This window comes from Peromyscus eremicus, chromosome X (assembly GCF_949786415.1).
Source record: "Peromyscus eremicus chromosome X, PerEre_H2_v1, whole genome shotgun sequence".
NCBI lineage: Eukaryota > Metazoa > Chordata > Mammalia > Rodentia > Cricetidae > Peromyscus > Peromyscus eremicus.
The window spans coordinates 133,343,501-133,366,314 of NC_081439.1; the positions used below are offsets into that span (position 1 = coordinate 133,343,501).

Below are 22,814 nucleotides of genomic sequence, written 5' to 3' on the forward strand. Positions count from 1 at the left end.
AGGCTCCGCCTCTGTGAAAACCGCGCCGCTAGGCCAGGCCTGGGCGGAGCATCGAGCGGCCGGCTGGGAAGGTTGCGTCGGAGTACGTGGTTGGCCAGGCTGCTGTGGGCGGTAGGCGGACGTGCGGAACCGACAAAGATGGCGGTGCAGGTGTTGCAAGCTGTTCAAGCGGTTCATCTTGAGTCTGACGCTTTCCTAGTTTGTCTCAACCATGCTCTGAGCACTGAAAAGGAGGAGGTGATGGGTCTGTGTATAGGAGAGGTGAGTAGGTCGGCCAACCTGGCTGAAACCTTGCTGATCAGTAGTACCCAGTGGTACCTGAATCGGCTGGGAGGCCACAGGAACGCGATTTAGGTCCTTTGCGTTTTGTAATGCTGTCGCGGGGTCCTTTTCCTCTGGCCCTGTGATCCATGCTTATGTTCCTGCAAACCCTCAGCGGTCTGCATGAGCCCACGGGGGTGGGAGTAGTCACACTAGTGACCAAAGCTGAAAATCAAGCCAGAAACACATTCTGGTATAATGAGGATATCGAGGTATTAGGAAACAAGCAGACCACGGTTAAAACTTCTCGTCTCGCTACCAGTTTTCCCTATGGGAAGCAGAGCTATCACTAAAGCATTTTAAAGTAGGGCAAAGTACTCAGGTCAGAAGGGTTTTGTGGACTCCAAAGTCTGTTGTGGTTAAATGTTACAGAGGTGTGTAAGTAGATGAGGAAATACAGTGTAGTTGTAAAGTGCTCAGATTGAATTCTCCAGTCTTTCATGCTGTTGTGTATGAACATATGACCTAATTTTCATGTAAATTTGCATCCCTATAACTTAATAAACAATGTGTCAGTAATGTTTTCTGCTCTTTCCTACTCCAGTTGAATGATGACATAAGGTAAGACTATATTTGTTTACTTACATCATATTATCTCTAAACTGATTCTTAGTGAAGAACTGCAACAATTTTGGTAATTGTGTACATGTTGTATCTTAACATTTACAGAACAGAGCTCCCTCAACAATACAATCTGAATTCTACCACAGTCCTAAAGATTCATTTTAACCTTATATTATAGCATGATTTTTATTTGAGACATTTATGCTCTCATGTGGAAAAATCTGGCTGAAGGAACCAACATCATAAGCGCATAAGTGAACCTGTAAAAGTTCTTATAAATAGAATTTTGTTGGAGCTACAGGAGCCCAATTGGCTACTGCATGATAGGTACACAAATAGAAATTGGCTGACTGAAATAAAGGCAGCTTATTAAAAATGATTATCAATATACTTGACATTTGGCTCTATTGCTTTCCATTTTCTTGCTTTGTATTTTACATTCTCTCTTCCCTGAAATGTCAGAGATATATATGCCAGTAATTTTCATTGTAGCAGATAATATCCACACATTGAGAGGCTTTTCCCTTGTTGATCTATTCCTCCATCTAAATCATCAGTGGATTTCTGTCCCTTTCTACCCCCACCCCTGTGAACCCTACAGTGATCCTAGAGGTTACTAGTACCTTGAAAGCTTGAGAGATGGTAAAACCTTTGGGTCTCCTTTGTTTAAACAGCAAAGCATAGCTTATTGTTTATCAAGCCCCCCTCCTTAATACCTGGAGTCTACTCTGTTCCCTTTCCCTACTCTTTTGTTTCAGCTAAGGTTACAGTGCAAGAACTGTTTATCTTATTTTTCCTTGACTCCTTTTTCTATTCCAAACCCTAGTTCCCCCCTTTTCTAATCTATCTCCAATAGGAATGACTCCAAATTTACATACACTGGAACTGAAATGCGCACAGTTGCAGAAAAGGTATGTATGATAAAAATTTTGCATGATGGAAATTTTCAGCTGGGGAGGAATTTCTGCAGTCTGTTTGATGACTTCAGCTAGGATATTAATTCACTTTGTAATTGTGCAGCATGTTTTTTTTCTACTAAAATCAGATGAAAAATCTCACTAGAATGGGACCTAGTTAGTTTCTGTTCTTTGTAGGAACTTGATCAATAGAAATAATCTGATCAACATTACCCTGTTCCTCTCCTTGCTGTCGCTGCCTGTTTTCTAGCTTTTCTCCTACTTTACTTACGACTTTGAGGTTTGGTTCATATTCTTGTTACCTTTTTACCTAGTCCCAAGTAGTCTATTTATACTTCTTATAGGCAATTTATTCATGGTGTCATGATTTTTAGCCCACTCTGGCTTGTCTCATGAGTGTGCACTCCCACCCCACTTTTCATGCCATTCTCTAAGCTAATTGTATAAAACCAGTTAGATTTTCCTTCAATATAACAGAAGCTAATGATTCTGTAAACTATAATAAAAATAATTTGTTTATTGTAAACTATAGTAAAAAAATGTTTCTTATCCTTTCTCCAAGCTATTAGGCCTTAAAGCATCTACTTATTATTTTTATATACAAACTCCTTCACCATAACAACTTAAGCTGCCTTTCTTCCTGTGTTAAAGTTTTCTAGAGGAACAGAAGCAATAAAATTGAGATCTCTTTCTTTCCCTCTCTATGATATTTGTTATAAAAGGCAATTTATAGGATTTCTTACCCAGTTGGGGGGATGGTGGTCCAAAATTGACTTTCTGCATAGTGGAGAGTAGGATAATTCAGTTCAGAGCAAAGAGGACAAATGTTGCAGCCCCAATCCAGGCCTGGGAGCTCCCTGGAGCATAGCTGCTGTGCATCTTCATTGGACAGCTGGAGGCTCTGGAATCTGGTGGCCATGGGCGATGGTGACAGTGCTACATGCACTAGCTCAGGAAGGATGGAGCTAGGCTGCCCTGGCAGGCTTTCTCTTATTTTTCTTTAATTCTGCCTGGGCTCCCAGACTACTGTATGGAGTATCCACATGCAGGATTACTCTCCTGTGAATCAGTCTTCTCTGAAAATGATGCTGTAACAGGCACACCAGAAGTGAGCTTCCCTAATCTTACTCTAGGTATCTGTCAATCCAGCCAAGTTGACAACCCAGATTAACCATAACACTTCACCTATTTAAAAAAAAAATGTCACAGGGGCAAAGGATAGCTCCATGGTTAAGAGCACTGGCTGCTCTTCCAGAGGTTCTGAGTTCATTTCCTATCACTCACATGGTGGATCACTACCATATATAACTGTAGTCCCATGAGATCTGATGCCCTCTTCTGGTGTGAAAATGTACATCCAGACAAACAGCAATGTACATAAAGTACATATAATAAACCTTTTTTTAAAAAGTCACATTAGACTACAAATACTATACTTAAGTCACTCTCATTTTTTTTAAGATTTATTTATTTATTATGTATATGGAAGAGGGTACCAGATCTCATTACAGATGGTTGTGAGCCACCATGTGGGTGCTGGGAATTGAACTTAGGACCTCTGGAAGAGCAGTCAGTGCTCTTAACCTCTGAGCCATCTCTCCAGCCCCTGTCACTCTCATTTTCAAGAAGAAAACCTAATTATTAATTCTATATTTTCGTTTACTCAACTACTCTTTTATAAAGTTTTTTTCTTGTTTTTAGCATGTCTGTATACCAATATTTATAGCTCTTATTAGCAGCATATAAAAATCCAGTCTGGTAATCTTTTTATTTGGAGTTTGTTATTTTTAATATTTACTAATATGTATGACTTACAGTTATCATTCTTTTGCTTTCTATTTAATCCACCTTTTATTTTAAATTACTCATTCTCTTTTCTTGCCTTCTTTTGTGTTAATCAAATATATTTTATTATTCTATTTTGACCCTCCATTTATTATAATAGTCTTTTATGTTTTTAGTGGTTTTCCTACATATTGCATTATGTATTCATTTGTTACAGTTTAAAACAACTATATTTGCCATCTCTCCAATAATACGATTTGTTATATCTTAAATAAACTCACTGTAAGTTGAAAATATAGACCAAACATCCTAGCCCATTGTGCATTATCCATTTTTTTATCTTCATGATTGTATGGCTTACTGAAACCTGCAGCTCAGCATTGCAAAAGTCTATTATGCTACATGTTTATCATCAGCCCAGGAAAAGATTTAAATTTGAAGTACAATTTCTGCTGAATATATACTACATCCCCATCAGTGTAAAAGTTTAAAAATTCCTTGGTTGAATAATTGTAAGTTGGAGAGTATTTGTACTAAAACTTTTGAACATTTTTTATTTTAATTTATTCCCTTCTACCTTTTGGATTATTGTCATACATTTAAATCCTGTATGTATTTTGAGCTTTATTTAACATTGATATTACTTTTTTGTTCACTCTGTATTCATTGTGTTTATGCAAATATTTTTATGGCACATAGTCATTCCTTCATTTTTTTGGAATTATCTTTCTGTCTGAAGAACTGTAACATTTCTGTCCTGATAATAGATTTCCTCCATTAGGCATCTGAAGATGTCCTTACTTTGTCTGCAGTTTAAAGGAACCGTTCTTAGAGTATAGAATTATTGGTTTGCATGTATTTTATTTTAGTTCTCTAAGATGTAATCTTTGGGATTTCATAGATCCTGTTGAAAAGTCAGTTATTTATCTCATTATTCTTTGAGAGGGGATACATCTTTCTCTGTTTCTAATTTTATTTTTCGTCTACACTATGCCTGCCACACATTGTATTAGTTGCTGGTAAGAAAGTCATAAATGAAATATGGTCCCTGCTTTGAGAAGCTTGTATTCTAGTACAAGAGAAAAGTGTGAAAATAAATAGAACACAATGTGTGTTCTAGCAGAAGTAAGTGTTTATCTATTATGAAAGAATATGTATGAGAGGAAAATGATTAGATATTTATAGTATGGTCAGGAACTTAATATAAAAGAGATTACCAAGTGAAAATATTTACACAGAAGGGAGACTATGTGAAAAGCCACATAAAATAGAAATACATGATTTATGGGAACTCTAAGTAACTGAATAATACAAAAGCATAACAACCTTCTGAGATATAAGCCCTCTAGAGCTATCTGTGTTTTCAACGAATTATAAAGCCAGGTGGCTCATATCTGTAATCTCAGCACTCAAGAAGCCAGGCAAAGGATTTTTGTGAGTTTCAAGCTAACCTAAGCTACATAGTGAGTTGCAGGCCATTTTGGGCTGTAGAGTAAGACCTTGTCAAACAACAACAATGAAAAGAACAGGTTATCCCTTAAGCAACATTTTATTTATTAAAAGAATAGTCAGTATTTGTTATGCAATTGATACCTTGTCTTGATTTTTGTCTATTTAGGATAGGTTTTCATACCAAAATGCTTTTAACTATATTCACATTTTCTTTAATAAGTAGCTACAGCAAAAGGATGAAAATAATGTTAATATAAGGGTATATTTTATTTGGTTTTATTATATAAAGTATTATTTCAATATGTAGTCAATATTTAAGAAATGTTGAGATATTTCACATTCTTCCCCCTCCCCTTTTTTGAATTAAGCCTTTTAATTACAGTGAGCATCATATTTATGTTTCATTTAAAATCAGACTTAACATATTTTAAGAACTGTGCCTAATGGATTTTATATTGTACAGTAGGGAGATCATAGCTTATGTCAAAAACTTCCTCTCAGATTTCATCTTTATCTTGCCACTTCTGTCATTGAAAGCCAAGTGCCCCCACCTCAATCCCAAACTTGAACCATTTCATTGCTCCTTATGTCTTATTTGTCTTTCTTCTTCTTTTCACTCTACACTGTTCTAAATGTGGACACCCCTCTTGATTTGGGCCCAGACCTCTGGCCCCACTCTCCGTACTTTTTTGTTACTTTATGAAAATTTTGTTGATGGTTTCCAAACTGATTCTGTTTGAGCCTAAGCTTAAATACTACCAGAAAAACATTGCCATATTTCATTTCCTTCTAGTTCATCCTGAAATCTACTACATGATATTAGAAACTTTGTACATCCTTTCTTTCTGTCTTTTCTTAGCCTTACTATCTTCCATTCCACCTCAAGCTATACAACTACATCAGTTAACCAACCTGTCTCCCAAACATTTTACTCACACTTTACCTCTTCTGTAGCTTATATACCTACATGGCAACTGTAGGAATTCTATATGTCCATGCACAGCAATCAACAAATACGTACATTTACCTACCTTCTCTATGATTAATTTTTTCTAATGTAAGTGACTCTTCTGATTTCCTCAAACATTGATTTTCTCCATTATTTTAGTGTAGTTTCATGTACAATACTTTCTCCTCAACCATATTATTAGCATTTGAACAGTTTTATATTCCTTCATATGATAATGCATTTTGCATATCTTAGATGATTATTCAAAAAGTACATCCTTGATCTAAATACTATAAAATATGTATCTTGATTGGGATATGGTATATTGAAAACATTTATTAACTAGAAATAGTGATGCATGCCTGTAATGCCAGCACTTTGGAGATACAGGCAGGAGGATCAGGAGTTTAAGCCCAGCTCCAGCTACACAGCAAGTTGAAGGCCAACCTAGACTATATGAAACTGTCTCAAGAATACAATATAAATTGAAATATATATATATATATATAAAATATTGCATCAATAAGAAAAGCTTCAGTTTTCAAAACTGAAATCCTCTACTGCTACTTTAATAAAATGTAATCCTATAATTACAGGAAATTGGAGAGAGAAATGTAATTGGCCAGAGAGAGAAATAACCATTTCTTTGGATTTTCCTTTAGATGGATACCATCAGAATTGTTCACATCCATTCTGTCATCATCTTGCGACGTTCTGATAAGAGAAAGGACCGTGTAGAAATTTCTCCAGAGCAGTTGTCTGCAGCCTCAACAGAGGCAGAAATATCCTTACTATTAGATGCTTTGTGTGCTGCGGGGCTTCTGGGCCACACACAGTGATGCAATTGCTAGAGTCATCTTACTTTAGGTGGTTTCATAAATTTTCTCCTTGGTGAATGTTCTCTGGTTTTCATATTGACCTTTTAGATCTAATTCATATTCATATTCTCTCTCTCTCTCTCTCTCTCTCTCTCTCTCTCTCTCTCTCTCTCTCTCTCCTCCCCCCCCCTCGTGTGTGTGTGTGTGTGTGTGTGTGTGTGTGTGTGTATTCGGATGTTGTTTCTTAAACACTTTCTACCGTTAAAAAAGTTATACTTTACAAAGTAGCAACTTTCCACATGATATTTTCCTACGTGCTTAGGTTCAGTTTACCCTCCCTCCATTCCCTCTGCTCCACCATCTCCCTGCCCCCCACCCGCACTTAAATCTCTCCTCAGTATTTTCTTCCTGCTTCCACATATGTTCTATTACCCTCCTCATTGTGCTTCCTTAAAGCCCTATTCCTGCCCCTCATAAGCCTCTTTCTGGTTTCCTCACTTCTACACACATTTATTCCTCATTCATTCCCACAAAAATACACATATATAAAAATTAAAAGCTAGGATCCACATATGAAAAAGAACATATGCTGTTTGTCTTTCTGGGTCTTGGTTACCTCACTCAATATAATATTTTCTTGTAGATGTAACCGTCTTGTTAAATAAGAAACACAGAGCCAATGCAGAGATGAAAGCCCAAGAGGTCAGAGTAATAGCTAAGCGCTAAAAACCTTACCCTTCACTGCCGCTCCTGTCCTTCCCTCCACAAGAGAGCTCCTTCCTTTGTCTGTCTTTTTATAGACTTTCTGTTCTTCCTTCTCATTGGTTGTAAACACAACCACATGACCTCCTCATCACTGCCCATCTATACAGACCTCCAGGTCTTCTGTGGTTGGTATTGAGATTAAAGGTGTGTGTCTCCATGCTGGTGGTATCCTTGAACACACACAGACTCTGCCTGTCATGTGATCAGGATTAAAGGAGTGTGCTACCACTGCCAGACTTCTGCTGTGGCTTACTATTAGCTCTGACCCCTAGGCAACTTTATTTATTAACATACAAATAAAATCACATTTCAGTACAAATAAATATCACCATATTTTCTAACTTCACCACATTTTAATTATCCATTCATTAGTTGACAACATCTAGGCTGCTTTCATTTCCTTGCTGTTGTGAATAGAGCAGCAGTGAGCATGAGTGTGCAAGTATCTCAGTAGTAGGCTATGGGGCTTTTGGAATTTATGCTTAGGAGTGGTATAGCTTGGTCATATGGTAGTTATATTTGAGTTATATGTTTGAGGATTCTTCATACTGATTTCCATCGACATGGTACCAGTTTACACTCCCACCAATAGTTCCTTTTCCTCTAAAACCTTGCCAGTATTTGTTGTCATTTGTTTTCTTTTTTAAATTAAGTTTTATTTTATGTATATGAATGTTTTGTTTGCATGTATGTATGTGCACCACATGTGTGCCTGGTGCCTGCAGAGGTCAAAAGGCATTAAGTCTCCTGGAACCAGAGTTATAGATAGATGACTGTGAGCCACCGTGTAAGTGCTGGAACTGAATCTGGATCCTCTGCAAAAGCAGCAAGTAATCTTAACCACTGAGCCATCTATCCAGGCCTGTTATTTGTTTACTTGATGATAGCCGTTCTGACTAGGTTACAAGTTCTGGGGATGGAACTCAAGAGCATGCACTTAAAAAGCAAGTACTTTGTAAACTGAGCCATTTCTTCATCCCAGGTTAATCAGAATTTCATTTCTTACTGTTTCTTTTATTGGAAGAAATAAAAAGTTTGGACAGTCATACTTGTAAATGTCCACAGGACCTAGGGTAAAACACTCTACAGTGAGCTCTATAGGCAATACCTATTGCCTCCCATCATACTTTCTACACATTGGCTCCATTCCTTCCAGCCCTTCCAGTTTGTCTAATTTCTAGGTTGTTCACTATCTTGGTCTCTATCCCTGAAAAGATTAGTTTGTGAACCTTTCCCTCAGAAAATGTCATGAAGAGAACTGAACACATTATGCCATGTTAAAGATAACCAAAGAATTATTTGTTTCCTGTAGTCTGAGTTCCATACCTTATCTATGGCAAGTTAACTTTATATCAGTGCCTCCAGTGGTTTTTTGTTCTATCAGATTAAGTTAATCTTGTCCTGGTCCTGTCTGTGCATAAGATGGAGAAAATGAATTTTAAAATACATTTTATACTTTTTAATTTGGGGGTTTTTAAGAGAAGGTCTTATTCTGTAGCCTTGTCTAGTCTGGCCTCCACTTCTTGAGTGCTGGGATTGCAGATATCAGCTGCATCAATACTGGCTCCTTTGTATACTTTTAAAGTTAACACTATGCATATATACTATTTATATTAAATTTTACAATTTATGTTTAAATTTAACAGTCTTTGTTATCTATAGGCCCATTTTGTTTTGGGAGGATTTTTATTTGTTTGTTTGTTTTTCAAGACAAGGTCTCTCTGTGTAACAGCCCTGGCAGTCCTAGAACTCACTTTGTAGATCAGGCTGGCCTTGAACTCACAGAGATCAGCCTGTTTCTGTCTCCTGAGTGCTGGTATTAAAGGCGTGTACCACCAACTCCTGCCTGTAGGTCCATTTTGTAATAAATTGGTAATATATTGAATTTAACATATTTCTATGTTAACAATTCATTGGAAATCAATAACAAAATATATTTATTTATTTTTTGGTTTTTCAAGACAGAGTTTGTATAGCCCTGGCTGTCTTTAGAACTCACTCTGACCAGGCTAACCTCAAACCTGCCTCTGCTTCCCAAGTGCTGGGATTAAAAATGTATGCCACCATCAGCTGGCCTAACAATATGTTCTTATTACTTGGAGTATAGTCTCCCAGTCAAACAGGAAATACAAAAGCAATAAAGTTACTTTCTTTTTCCTGTGTTTAGATTTTAGAATTTGAAGTTTTTATATGTATTTAGAGTATTTTGTTGATGTCTCATCAGGTTTTTCTCTATTAAATTTTGGATTTTGTAATACTTTGAAATATAAATAAGGCATAGAATATTCTAGTTTATATACAACCTTTTAAAAATACTTTTTTCAAGGAGCGTGGATTGATTATATGTAAAAATATATTTCCTTAATAGTCACATAATATTTCATATTCAAGTATATTTATATGCTTTGTGCATTTATATTACTTTTGAGCCAATTTTTAGCTTATAGTAGAATTATTTACACAAATTGCTTAAGTATTTTTATGACTAGATAAAATAGTCGGAAAAATGCTACTATAGCTTTTTCAAAAAGTTGTATTTGTTTTTATTTTAAGTTTATGGGCATTTTGCCTGCATATATGTGTACCACATGTGTGCCTGGTGCCCAAGGAGGCCAGAAGAGGGTGTCATATCCCCTGAAACTGGAGTTTATGAACCTGGGCCCTCTGGAAAAGCAGCTAGAGCTCTTAACCACTTAGACATCTCTTCAATCCCTCCTATAGCTTTTTTCATCTTTCCTTTTATGTATTTTCTGTCCACCATGAAATCTCATGTTCCTTTAGGACATCGATAGATTTTTATCTTGGCAATATCATCACTGCTGCTTTCTTATCCTGGTGTACCTGTCAATCATTACAGGATTTCTGAACACAGTAGTCACTCTGCTGTATAAGTTGCAGCACTGAAATCTGCTAGCATGGGTATTCATCATTTCTGGATATTTAAACTGCAGGGCCATCTTATTTGCCACTTCTAAAGAATTTGTTAGAGTCTAAAGCATCTTATGTCAACAAAATATAGTTTACTTAATTTTACATCATGATGACATTTGTAAATCAACAATCTTAAAATATATAATTTTATAAATATATATCTTTAAATATATAAATATAAATTTTATATATATTTTATTATTTTATGTGTGAGTATATATATATATATATATATATATATATATACCACATGTGAGTGCAGGTGCCTGAAAAGTTCAGAAGAAGACATTGGATCCCTTGGAGCTAGGGTTACAGGCAGTTGTGAATTTCCTGATGTGGGTGCTGGGAAATAAACCCACATCTTCTGCAAGTACACTATACTTTCTTAACCACTAAGCTGTCTCTCCAGCTCCTAATGTATCAACGTTGTCACCAGAAAGTGCAAGTCTTAACTGCCAATCAAAATCTTATATTAGTATGGAAGAATTATCAACAGATTCTCCTAACATGGCCTGCTTGGTTTCATCTTCCCTACCTTTCAACCTTTGCATGGTCCTTATTGAGGAAAATTCAAGAATTCGACTGATCCAATTGTTGAGATACTTCATCAGGTACATTTTTACCAACCAAAGCTTCGAAAACTTTGCTAACATCTTCTAGAGTATGCACTTATACACACATTCTATTGAATCCCAAACTGTGTGATGATCTCTATAGAGAACATAAGCCTGACCACAAATGCTATTAATTGCTTTATGAAGAACTACAAAACAAACTAGCTGTCAGCTTGTAGAGCTACTGCACCTATTTCAAGGTTATATCTCTGTGTGAAACTGGGGCATTAGTGGCATGACAGGCCCCCAAATGTGATGCCTCATCTAAATGATTCTTCTGTGTTTCACTATTGCTAATCTGCCTAGGAAAATAATTTGTCAGCTAGGGTATGATGGCACATTCATGTAATCACAGTACTTATAAGGTAGAAGCCAGCCTAGAGTATGTAGTGAGACTCTGTTTCAATAATAAAATAGTTTTATTTCTTGCAACTTTTTTTTCATGTTTTTTGAGACAGGGTCTCACTATGTAGCTCTATCTGTCCCGTACCTCACTTATATTTTTCTTATGAGTAAACTTAGGCTTTTTGTTGTTTTGTTTTATTTTGTTGTTGTGTTTTCTTTTCTTTTTTTTTTTTTTTGAGACAGGGTCTCACTATTTAACTCTTGTTGGCCTAGAACTCACTGTGTAGACGAGGATGGCCTCAGACTCACAGAGATCCATCTACCTCTGCCTCCTGAGTGCTGTAATAAAAAGATATGTTTCATTACATGTAGCTTAAAATTAGGTTTTCATTTTTATAAGAGTTGATAATATTTTTTACTAAATTATCTGTTTATTTAATTTGTTTTTCTATAGGTTTGAAAATCTTTTATTTTTCAAGAGGATTTTTATAAATTATAAAAATTATCTTTTTGAAAGTAGGGTAGTGATTTGTTTCCTGTTTACTTGGAAATGTAAGTGTTTACTGTTATATGTGCTCCCTAATATAATTATAGTTCTTTTTATATTTTCTTATTGATTTATTAATCCTGACTGTTTGCCCTTTACATTTTTAAAAATTCTGTTTCTGAAATATTTGTAAATCCATTAGGAATTAAAAAATAATACAGAAAAGTCTTTGTAACCTTGACCCCGTTTGCCTGTAGGTTATATCATACAAAATTATAGCATAAAAAGAAACCAGGAAATTGACAGTGACAGAATATTTATAGTTCTATGCTACTTTGTCACATGATATAAATAGCCACCTAAATAGTCAACTTTCAAAACTGGGGACCAATGAGATAGTTCCATGGGTAATGGTACTTTCCACAAAAGCCTAGTGACCTAATTTCTGTCCCTGGAACCCACTTAAAGGTAGAGAATTGACTACAAAAAGTTGTTCTTTGATTTCCACATGCTCACTGTGGCACATTGCATCTGTACAAACCATACACAAAATATAATACAAGTTTTAAAGATATAAAACTATTTTTTTATGCTACCTTTTCATAGTCACACCCAATGTTTCTCTGTCACACCTAACCCCTGACAGTCACAAATGTGTTCTTCATCTCCTTACCTTACATTTGCTGCTACTTTGTATCCTGGCCATGTGGGCTTTAATGTCACAGTCTACCTTTTCTTTATTTTCTGAGTATTTCTGTATTGCTATACAGACCCATGAGCTGGCTTCTAGGATTCTGTTGAGCAACTTGTAGAGCATCTGAGCCTTTTCAGGGTGAACTGTAGAGCAGAGCAACTCTTGAGTATAGGAGGTTTTCGTCATTACTAATATAGGACCCTTTAAACACTCTTCCCTCCTGCCTCCTAAAAGATGTCTCTCTACCTTGGCAGGGTATGTGTAGGGGGAAATAACTGCTGGTCCCCATCCTGCTTCTCAGGGCCAAGTAGTTCCTTACCATTACCCTTGTAAGGGGTAATTACTTTTTCTTAGGCCTCAGGTCCTTCCCTCACACACTTGTGTTCCTCTGTGCCCTGTGGAATACTCAAATGGGACCCACTGGACATATCTAGGGTTCTGTCTCTTTGAAGATGTTCTCTGCCCTGAAAGCTACTAGACTTAATGATCCATTTAAGCTCTAAGTAGTCCACCCGGCTTGACTTTTGTTTTCCTTCCCTATTCTTGTGTGGTCTGGAAGTCATCTCATAGGTTCACTTTATCTGTTTCCTATCTAGTGAACATTGTTACTTCGTGTATTTTAAAAACAAACAGAATTAACTGCCCTAACAAAAATTCCTATAGTTCTGAAAATGATGTTTTTTTTATTGAGATTACTTGTTATATTCAAGTGGAAACCAACCCATTCCCAAACAGGTAATGGTTGGGTACACGACTATACTTTACCATTACAACTACTATTTGTCCAGCACTTACTGGGAGCCAGGCACACACACCTTACACAGAGTGCTGCATCTACTCTTCACTACAATGTGAAATATTCTTCCCCGTCTACAGCTAAAGAGATAGGTTAGAGGAATAAGCAATTTTTCTTGTTGTTTGAACATTAAAAGCACATTTAAGTAAAGTGTGGTGGTTCCACCTGTAATTCCAGGTTGTGGGAAGTGGAGGCAGGAGGCCTGCCTGGCCTATATAGTGAGATCCTATCTCAAAAAGTGTACTGTTCCTCAGACTTAGTTGTATAAAATGTATTGTGTATGTGTGTATTTAATTTTATGTATATAGACGTTTTGCCTGTGTGTGTGTGTGTGTGTGTGTGTGTGTGTGTGTGTGTGTGTGTGTCTGGTGCCCATGAAACTAGAAAAAGGTGTTGGATCTCCTGGAACTGAAGTTACAGATGGTTGTGAGCTGCCCTGTGGATGCTCAGAATCGAACCTGGATTCTCTAGGAAAGCTGCCAGCACTCTTTAACCATTAAGCCATCTATATCTCTCCAGCCCATACATACATAGAATGGGAGAAAATATTTGCTGGCTATACTTCAGACAAGCAGTTAATATCTAGAATGTATAAAGAATTGCAAAAATTAAACACCAGAAAACCCTGCCAATCAATATATGCACAATGAACTGAGTAGACAGCGTACTCTTTTTAAAATTAAATAACTATTCTAATTAGCTCACAAATAAAAACAGTTTAACCTAACCACTCAAACAATTGCCCAGTCCCAAGCTCTATACATCTCAATACAGTTAGAATGGCCATTCTGAAGCAGTGGAGCTTCACTTAGGTTTTTTTACTTTCATTATCAATTACATAGGTGTTTTGCCTGCATGTTTGTCTATGCACTATGTACATGCAATGCCTTGGAGGACAGAAGAGGGCATCAAATTCCCTGGCACTCTACCATGTGGATGCTGGGAATTGAACCCAGATCTTCTGGAAGAGCAGCCAGTGCTCTTAACCTCCTCAGTTCCTCAATTATATTTTTATTGACTTTATCTATACAAAAAGAAGAAACTATAACAGAGTTGAAACTAGGAAAAAATAGCATTAAATTCTCTTTCATGATTCATGTTCTCAAAAGAAGAAACATCTGGGCACCTGGCATGCACATGGTACATACATACATGCAAGTAAAACACTCACACAGATAAAATAAAAATAGACCTTTTTTAGAAGAAGCAGCATGACCAGCCAATAAATATTTCAAAAGTGTTTAACATCCAGCCATCAAGGATATGTAAATCAATTATGTTATGATCCCACTTCACTTCAGTCAAAATGGCAATCATTGGTTGTGTTTTTTTTTTTTTTAAAGATTTATTTATTTATTATGTATACAGCATGTATGACTGCAGGCCAGAAGGGGGCACCAGATCTCATTACAGATGGCTGTGAGCCACCATGTGGTTGCTGGGAATTGAACTCAGGACCTCTGGAAGAGCAGTCTGTGCTCTTAACCTCTGAGCCATCTCTCCAGCCCGGTTGTGTTTTAATATAGGTAATTTGTAGGAAAATTAAGCAGCATTTTACAGGACATGGGAAACTGAACTGTGGACTTTATGTGGCCTGCAACTACTTTACTTTGCTGTTTTTAACATTTGTCAGCCTGCTATAGAGAAATCAAATAAATTAAAAAATTATCATGGCTTGAAGTATACCTCCTTAGGGGTGGAGCACTTGCCTAGCATGCCTGTTCCATCCTACAGTGTACACATATCAGCATATATGGTTCCCAATCTGTGTGTCATGACCCCTTTGGCAAACCTCTGGCTCCATAAATATTTACTTTATGATTCATAACAGCAACAAAATTATAGTTTGAAGTAGCAATGAAAATAATTCTATGGTTGGGGGGGTCACCATAACATGAGGAACTGTATTAAAGAATCACAGTATTAGGAAGGTTGTGAACCAGTGGATATGAATATACATGTGTGCTTGTACACACACACACACACACACACACACACACACACATACATTTATTTATTTACTGAAAATGGGAGTAGACAGGACAAAAGATTCTCAAATTGAGAATACAAATGAATTCTGAAGATTTAAACAAGCTTTTTTGCAGAGAATGTAACGATTTGAATGACCAAACATTTGCACAATTGGAGTAAGACGATGTAATAGAAATATGAGTTATATTTAAAGAAAAAACTGACTTTAAGTGAATAACATTGGAAGTTCTGAGCATTGACCCTAATTATGTATTTTGAGCCTTTATTATAAGCATCAGGGTTTTCTTATTTTGAAAATACCTTGACAAACTTACAGGTTGGCTGAACTAACAGGCCGTCCCATGAGAGTTGTTGGCTGGTATCATTCCCATCCTCATATAACCGTTTGGCCATCCCATGTTGGTAAGTGTTATAAGATTGCAGTGTTTGTTTATTTCCCTCAAATGAATATAATTTTTCCTCCATTACATAGCATGGTCATCAAAAGGATTTCCTTCTAAGAAAAAGCCTATCTCTAGTCTAGAGGAAATTATCAAGTTTTAGGGATAGCTGAAGTTTTCAATTTTTTTCTATGCTACATTGTGTGGTAGGGCTACTCTTGGCTTAAGCACCTGGAGTTACTACTTAATAGCAAACTTTTCATAATATTCTTTAACTTGGCAAAATATGTTCTGACATTCATATTATCATTACAGTATCTCTATTTTGCCTGTAGAATATGAATGTTGACAAGATAACTAATAATTAGTCACTACTGTTATCTCTAAATAAAATCTGTTAAATATAAGTTATTAACAGAATATTTTTATTTATATTTCAGATGTTCGTACACAAGCCATGTACCAAATGATGGATCAAGGCTTTGTAGGACTTATTTTTTCCTGTTTCATAGAAGACAAAAACACAAAGGTATTGTATGTATAAGTGTATGTGTGTACATACACATTTGTGTATGTATGTGTGTGTGTGTTTGTACACAGAGTAGATACAGAATAGAGAAAAATCTCTTTGCAATTTTAATAGGAAGTTTTCAATGGAAAGGGTTATTGAGTCAAGATTAGAAGAAGGTAAGGGAGCAAGTCCTGAGTAATTTCTTGGGGGAAGATCATCCTTGACAGAGGAAATAGCAAGTGCAAGCACCCTAAGGTGAGTGTGGCATTTTCAGGTAACATTAAGGAAGTTGGTCTGGCTGTAGTAGAGAGAAAACCATGACAATATATTCCAATTTGCCTCAGTCTTAATTTTTATACTTACTTTGCAATGCCCTATTTCACTAGCCTTTTTATCTCTTGGAAGTATTCTGATTTGGTCATCCTTAAAGAGGCCCAAAATATAAAGGAAACTAATTTTTGTAAGGCCTTTACTTTGCCTCTGAGTTGGGAAGCCATTACAGGGTGACTTTATGTCTTAATAGAATTACTCTAGGTATTATATTGCTAATGGACTGGACAGGATTGGAGTGGGAAGTGTGAAATTAATGGCATCAGAGAAACCAGTTAGGAAGATATTGCCAGTAATCTAGGCAAAAGATAATACAGCTTTGGTCATGGTGTGAAGAATGAATATTTTCCATAAATTCATTGTCTTCCAGAAACACTAGAATTCAATATTTGGAACTTTATAATTATTTTTGAAATGCTTTTGGTTTTTTCACTTTTAATTTGCTTGTTGTCATCATAAATAATAAATGACGTTAATCACTTTCCTGGTTCTCATATTTATTAATAATTCTATCTTATGAGAAGATGTTTGGCTGGACTTGTATTGATTGTGTATATGATTCTTCTCACAGAAATTGATTTATTTATGGCATATTCTACAATCTTTGGAATCTATTATAGCCTAATATGTCCATAAAAGCCTTTGAGTTTTAAGTTAGAGTCTACTAAATTGCTATGAAGTTTCCAACACAAAAATGATTACTGGTACACCAGGTGGTGGTGGCTCATGCCTTTAATCCCAGCACTCAGGAGTCAGAGGCAGGTGGATCTCTGAGAGTTTGAAGCCAGCCTAGTCTAGAGATCAACCTCTAGGACAGCCAAGGCTATACCTTTTTGTCTCAAAAAACAAACAAAAAAATGATTAATGGTTAAAGACAGAAATGCTTGTTATACTGAGTCAATTATTACACATTGTATATGTATATTGAATACTATAGTGTACCCTGTAAAGACATCCAGATATAATGTCTCAAGAAAAAAATAACAACAAAATGAATCCTTTTGTGTATGACATTTCCTTTCTATTTTTTTTTTAATAGACTGGTCGGGTACTCTACACTTGCTTCCAATCCATACAAGCCCAAAAAAGCTCAGAGTAAGTAAGACAGAGATGTTATTATTGAGGAACTAATGCCTAGTCATGGAATTGATTGTTCTGTTTCATTTAATTTTTTTTTCATTAGTAAGACACTAATAGTACTATATTTCTACTCTTACCTACTAACATTTCTAAGAAAAATTAGAATTTCTTCACCAGTTTGGGTATTGTAAAAATCTAGGACGCTTTAGCCAGATACATAGTTTCTTTATTATAGCTATATCACCATAGTCTTGGTCTACATTTCCCAAATCGTGTTGTACTGCTAGTTTCCCTTTCTCTGGTGTATTCTAAAACAAAGACCAAATGTGAAGAAATTTAGAGATTTTTGTAGATACTTCTCTGTTGCTACATAAACATTTTCAGTGTTGCTAAGGATGGAACCCGGGGCCCCATTAATACTAGGCAAACATTTACCATGGAAATGTAACTCTTGCCTTCCTGCCAAAAAAGTCATTTCAAAATTATAATATTTCATTTAAATGTTTGTATAGATTAATTTTCTCATTAAAATATAGTAAGCAGGGGCTGGAGAGATGGCTCAGTGGTAAAAAACACTGACCACTCTTCCAGAGGTCCCAGGTTCAATTACCAGCACCTACATGGCAGCTTATAGCTGTCTGTAGCTCCAGTTCCAGGGGATCTGACACCCTTGCACAGACATACATGCAGACAAAACACCAATATAATAAAAAACAAACAAAAACCCCATAGTAATCTATTGTTGGGCATGGTGGTGTGTGCTTTTAATCCCACCTTCCCACTCAGTACGGAGGAAGCAGAAGCAGGTATATCTCTGTGAGTTCCAGGCCAACTAGGGCTATATAGTAATATCCTGTCTCAAAAAACAAAAAACAAAACAAACAACCTAAACTCTACCTACTGTTATTGTTTTTGTTTTTATCTTGCTGTCACAAATAAAGGTGATGATCACTGATACCATCCCACTTCCATTCTCCAAAATGTAGCTACTTTTTTTTCATTTTTTTCTGATCTCTAATGAAGTTTGCTTTTTATTTTTGTGTTTTGAGACAGGGTCTTATGTACTCCAGTCTGAGCTTGTAATCCTGCTGCTTGTGCCTCCTCTGTTGGGCTTTTCAGACCCACTTAAAGTTTGCCTTTGTATTGTATTAACAATTGACATTAGAAAATATTGATTTGGCTCTTCATGATTACTAAATTTTCATAGTTACAAACATCTGTGCTCAAGATTATAATCATAATTTCATTGTATATGTTTTATATATTGATTAATTATAATAAAAAATAAATTTCATCATTGTACTTAGGTAAATATTATTCCCTCTTCAACTAACTAATATCAACTAGTATACTATGATGATTCTGCTTTTTTTTGCATAGGTTTTGTTTTTTGTTTTTTTTTGTTTTTTGCTTTGCTTTTACATGATGTTTTGAATAGATTTTTCTCCCTCATTTTTATCACTTCCTTGAGTTCTAAACTCTTAGAAATAGTATGAAAACACTTGGAATCCCTACATTTTAAGGATTACTCCATGAAACCATCCTATCCTCATATGACATCTCCCTTAGGCTTGTTGCTCAACTGATATTCAGGGTGATGGGGGGCTGGTTTCTTTCCTCCTGAGTTTTATCCATTATAGTTTGTATTCTTGATTCATTGTCATTTTGCTGAAGAGATCCTCTAGTAAGTTCCTAAGAATGGTGAGACATTTTTTGAGTCCTACTTGTCCGAAATGTTTTATTCTTAATAATAGTTATGAGAATTGAGGCAGAAGTCCTGAATTCAAGGTTAGCGTGACCTTATAGTTAGCAGAAGCAGATCCATCAACATCATCATCTTTACAGCTTTCTCTTCCTTAGTAGGACACATGTCAAATACTTTTTTCCACATCCCTCTATAATTCCCCCCTCTCTCTTTAGAGAACTAGAAATAGAAGGGAACTTCTACAACATTTATGGGCATTTATTAAAACTGTAGATTAGCTGTTATACTCATTGTTGACAAATAAGTTTGTCACATAACAACAGAAATAGAATAAACATTTGCCACTGTTACTCAGCATTGAATTCGTAGTTCTATTGAGAGCAACAGGTTCAGCATCAAAGTTAGACAAGCAAAGTTTCATGGTTCATGTTCAAAGCACAAAATCAGTTTTTATTTGTCAGCAGTGCACAAAAGAAAAATGGGAAAACAATTCCATTTAAAATAACATTAAACTTAGTAAAAAATATGTAAGAGAAAATTTAACCAAGGCAAGGAGAAACTTGATCCATTAAAACTAGAAAGTACTTAAAGAAATAACAGAATATACATATGTACTTATATGTATATGATTGAGTTTGCTTCTTTGTTTCAGTGATAAAACAATGACAAAAATAGTTTGGGGATGGAATGGTTTGTTTCACCTTATATCTTGCCGTCTATTATTGAAGGAAAATAATGCAGGAATTCAAGATAAGAACCTAGAGCAGAAACTGGTGCAGAGGACATGGAGAAGTGTGGCTTACTGGCTTTCTCAGCCTGTTTTCTTATAGCACCAAGGACTGCCTGCCCAGGAGTAGTATCATCCACAGTGGGCTGGGTCATCCCACATCAATCATTAATCAAGAAATTGCTTCCACTGATATTCCCACAGGCCAATATGATGAATGCAGTTTTTTGATTAAGGTTCCCTTTTCTCGGGTTACTCTAGTTTTTTATCAAGTAAACAAAAACTAACATAATGATATACTGAAAGACTTGATACTGTTAAATGAAAATACTCTACAAAGATATCTAGAGTCAATGAAATACTTATATAATTACAAAGGTCCTTTTTGTTGCAGACATGGAAAAGATAATTATAAAATCTAAGAGGCATGGAATAACCAATATTGATAAAAAGACGAAATCAGAGAAATAAGTTTTTAAAACTTACATAGTATAAAACTAGAATATAGATACAGACCAATGGAACAAACTGAGAGACCCAAAATAAAATAAAATCAGCTTTCAGCAAGGGTGTCAATGTCATTGAACAAGAAGCGAATATTTTCTTTTGAGTGGTGCTTTGACAACTCTATATACAGAACAGTTAAGTTGGACCCCCACCTCATAGCATATATAGAAACTGACTACAGATAAACCAGTGAACTAAATGTGCAAGCTAATACCATGAACACTTAGAAGAAAACATAGGTTAAATCTTCATGACATTTGAGTTTTGCAATATGACAAGTTTTCATAAATGTGACAGCAAAACATGAATAACAGAATAGATACATTTGCAAAATATAAAACTTGTGTGTGAAAAGATATTAAGAAAATGAAAAGACAGCCTATAAGGTTGAAAATATTTGCCAATTTTATAACTGATAAAGGTACACTATCTAGAATATTATGAAAGAAATCTTAGCATTGGACATGATAGTTCATTCCTGTAATCCAAACACTTAGGAGGCTGAGTCTAGAGGATTGCAGTGAGTTCAAAGAAAATCTCAGTTACATAATGAGTTATAGTCCAGCCTAGGCCACACCATGAGATCATTGCCAAACCCAGTCTCAAACAAGTCTTAATACTGGATTTGGTGGTAAATAACTATACTCTACCAGTATTTGGCAGGTAGAGGCAAGAGAATCAGAAGTTCAAGATTACCCTGGCTGCAAAGCAAGTCCAATGCCAATCTGGGCTACATGGGATCCTGTCTCAAAAAGTCAAAAACAATAAAGACAAATTATCAATAAAAAGATGAGTGAGCCAGACATGGTGGTGATGCACACCTTTAATCACACACTCAGAAGGCAGAGTTAGGTGCATCTCTATGAGTTCAAGGCCAGCATAGACTATATAGCTACACAGTGGGACTCTGTCTTGGAAAAGAGATGAGAGACATGAATTACCAATATAATATAATAATGAAATAGTTGACATGACTATAGGTTTAGAGATAGTAAAAAAAAATAAAAAACAAAACAATAATAAGGAACTGGGGAGATGCCTCCATAGCAAAATGGATAATTCTCTTATCCAGAGAATAGAAGACCAAGATTATCAAGAATATCATGGACTAGAATTGGTTAGTGGTATCAAAGTGGTTCTAATCAGTGATCCCACCACAGACAAGTCATCAGCAGTACTTGTAAACATAGATTCATTGTCAGACTCTCCAAATATTCCTGGCTTATTCCAAACATATGCTGTTTGGTAAATATCCTAAAGAAATGAATATAGTCAGTTTCTTAATGAATATGGTTCAAGTCAAAATGTCTTTTCTAGTGGAGAGCATACCAATTACTATTTTAATGTTTCTAATGAACACTTAGACGGAGCACTAGACAGGTTTGCTGAGTTTTTCCTGTGCCCCTTATTTGATTCTAGTTGTAAAGACAGGTGACTGCAGTTGATTCAGAACATGGGAAGAATGTGATGGATGACACCTGGATACTCTTCCAGTCAGAAAACGCTATAGGGAATTCCAAACACCCATTTAACAAATTTGGGGTGGATAACAATTTATTGTAGAAACTTGACCCAATCAAGAAAGCATTGACATAAGACCAAGAACTACTGAAATTTCATTCTACTGTAGCTAGAGTTTTCCTGCCTGGCCCACAGTCAGGACAAATCTCTCTCACCCGCCAGTCCCACAGCCTCTCAGACCCAACCAAGTAAACACAGAGACTTATATTGCTTACAAACTGTATGGCCGTGGCAGGCTTCTTGCTAACTGTTCTTATATCTTAAATTAATCCATTTCTATAAATCTATACCTTGCCATGTGGCTCGTGGCTTACCGGCATCTTCACATGCTGTTTGTCATGGCGGCGGCTGGCAGTGTCTCCCGCCGCCTTCCTGTTCTCTCAATTCTCCTCTCTGTTAGTCTCGCCTATACTTCCTGCCTGGCCACTGGCCAATCAGTGTTTTATTTATTGACCAATCAGAGCAATTTGACATACAGACCATCCCACAGCATTCTACTGTTTCATTCATTCTGATGGCTATTTCTTTTTAGGTCAATGGAAGAAGTCTTCAAATGTTTCATAGAAAATTGTTTGGTTTTTTTTTCCATTTTGACCTTTTTATAAAATATTAGAAAGAAATAA

The 22,814-nt window shown here is 35.9% G+C and overlaps 1 protein-coding gene across 3 annotated transcripts in view; it reads left to right on the forward strand.

Annotated features, from left to right (window-relative positions):
- Positions 1–93: 93 nt before the first annotated feature.
- Positions 94–22,814, forward strand: part of Brcc3 (BRCA1/BRCA2-containing complex subunit 3) — a 41,135-nt gene continuing 18,414 nt past the window's right edge. For 2 of the 3 annotated variants that reach the window (XM_059249969.1, XM_059249970.1), the window contains exons 1-7: positions 94–261; positions 866–882; positions 1,742–1,796; positions 6,651–6,770; positions 15,745–15,832; positions 16,251–16,339; positions 17,691–17,746. In XM_059249969.1, the coding sequence (XP_059105952.1) occupies positions 139–261; positions 866–882; positions 1,742–1,796; positions 6,651–6,770; positions 15,745–15,832; positions 16,251–16,339; positions 17,691–17,746 (548 nt within the window). In that variant the 5' untranslated portion in view covers positions 94–138. The remainder of the gene's footprint in view (positions 262–865; positions 883–1,741; positions 1,797–6,650; positions 6,771–15,744; positions 15,833–16,250; positions 16,340–17,690; positions 17,747–22,814) is intronic. The other variant, XM_059249971.1, reaches the window with a different exon arrangement.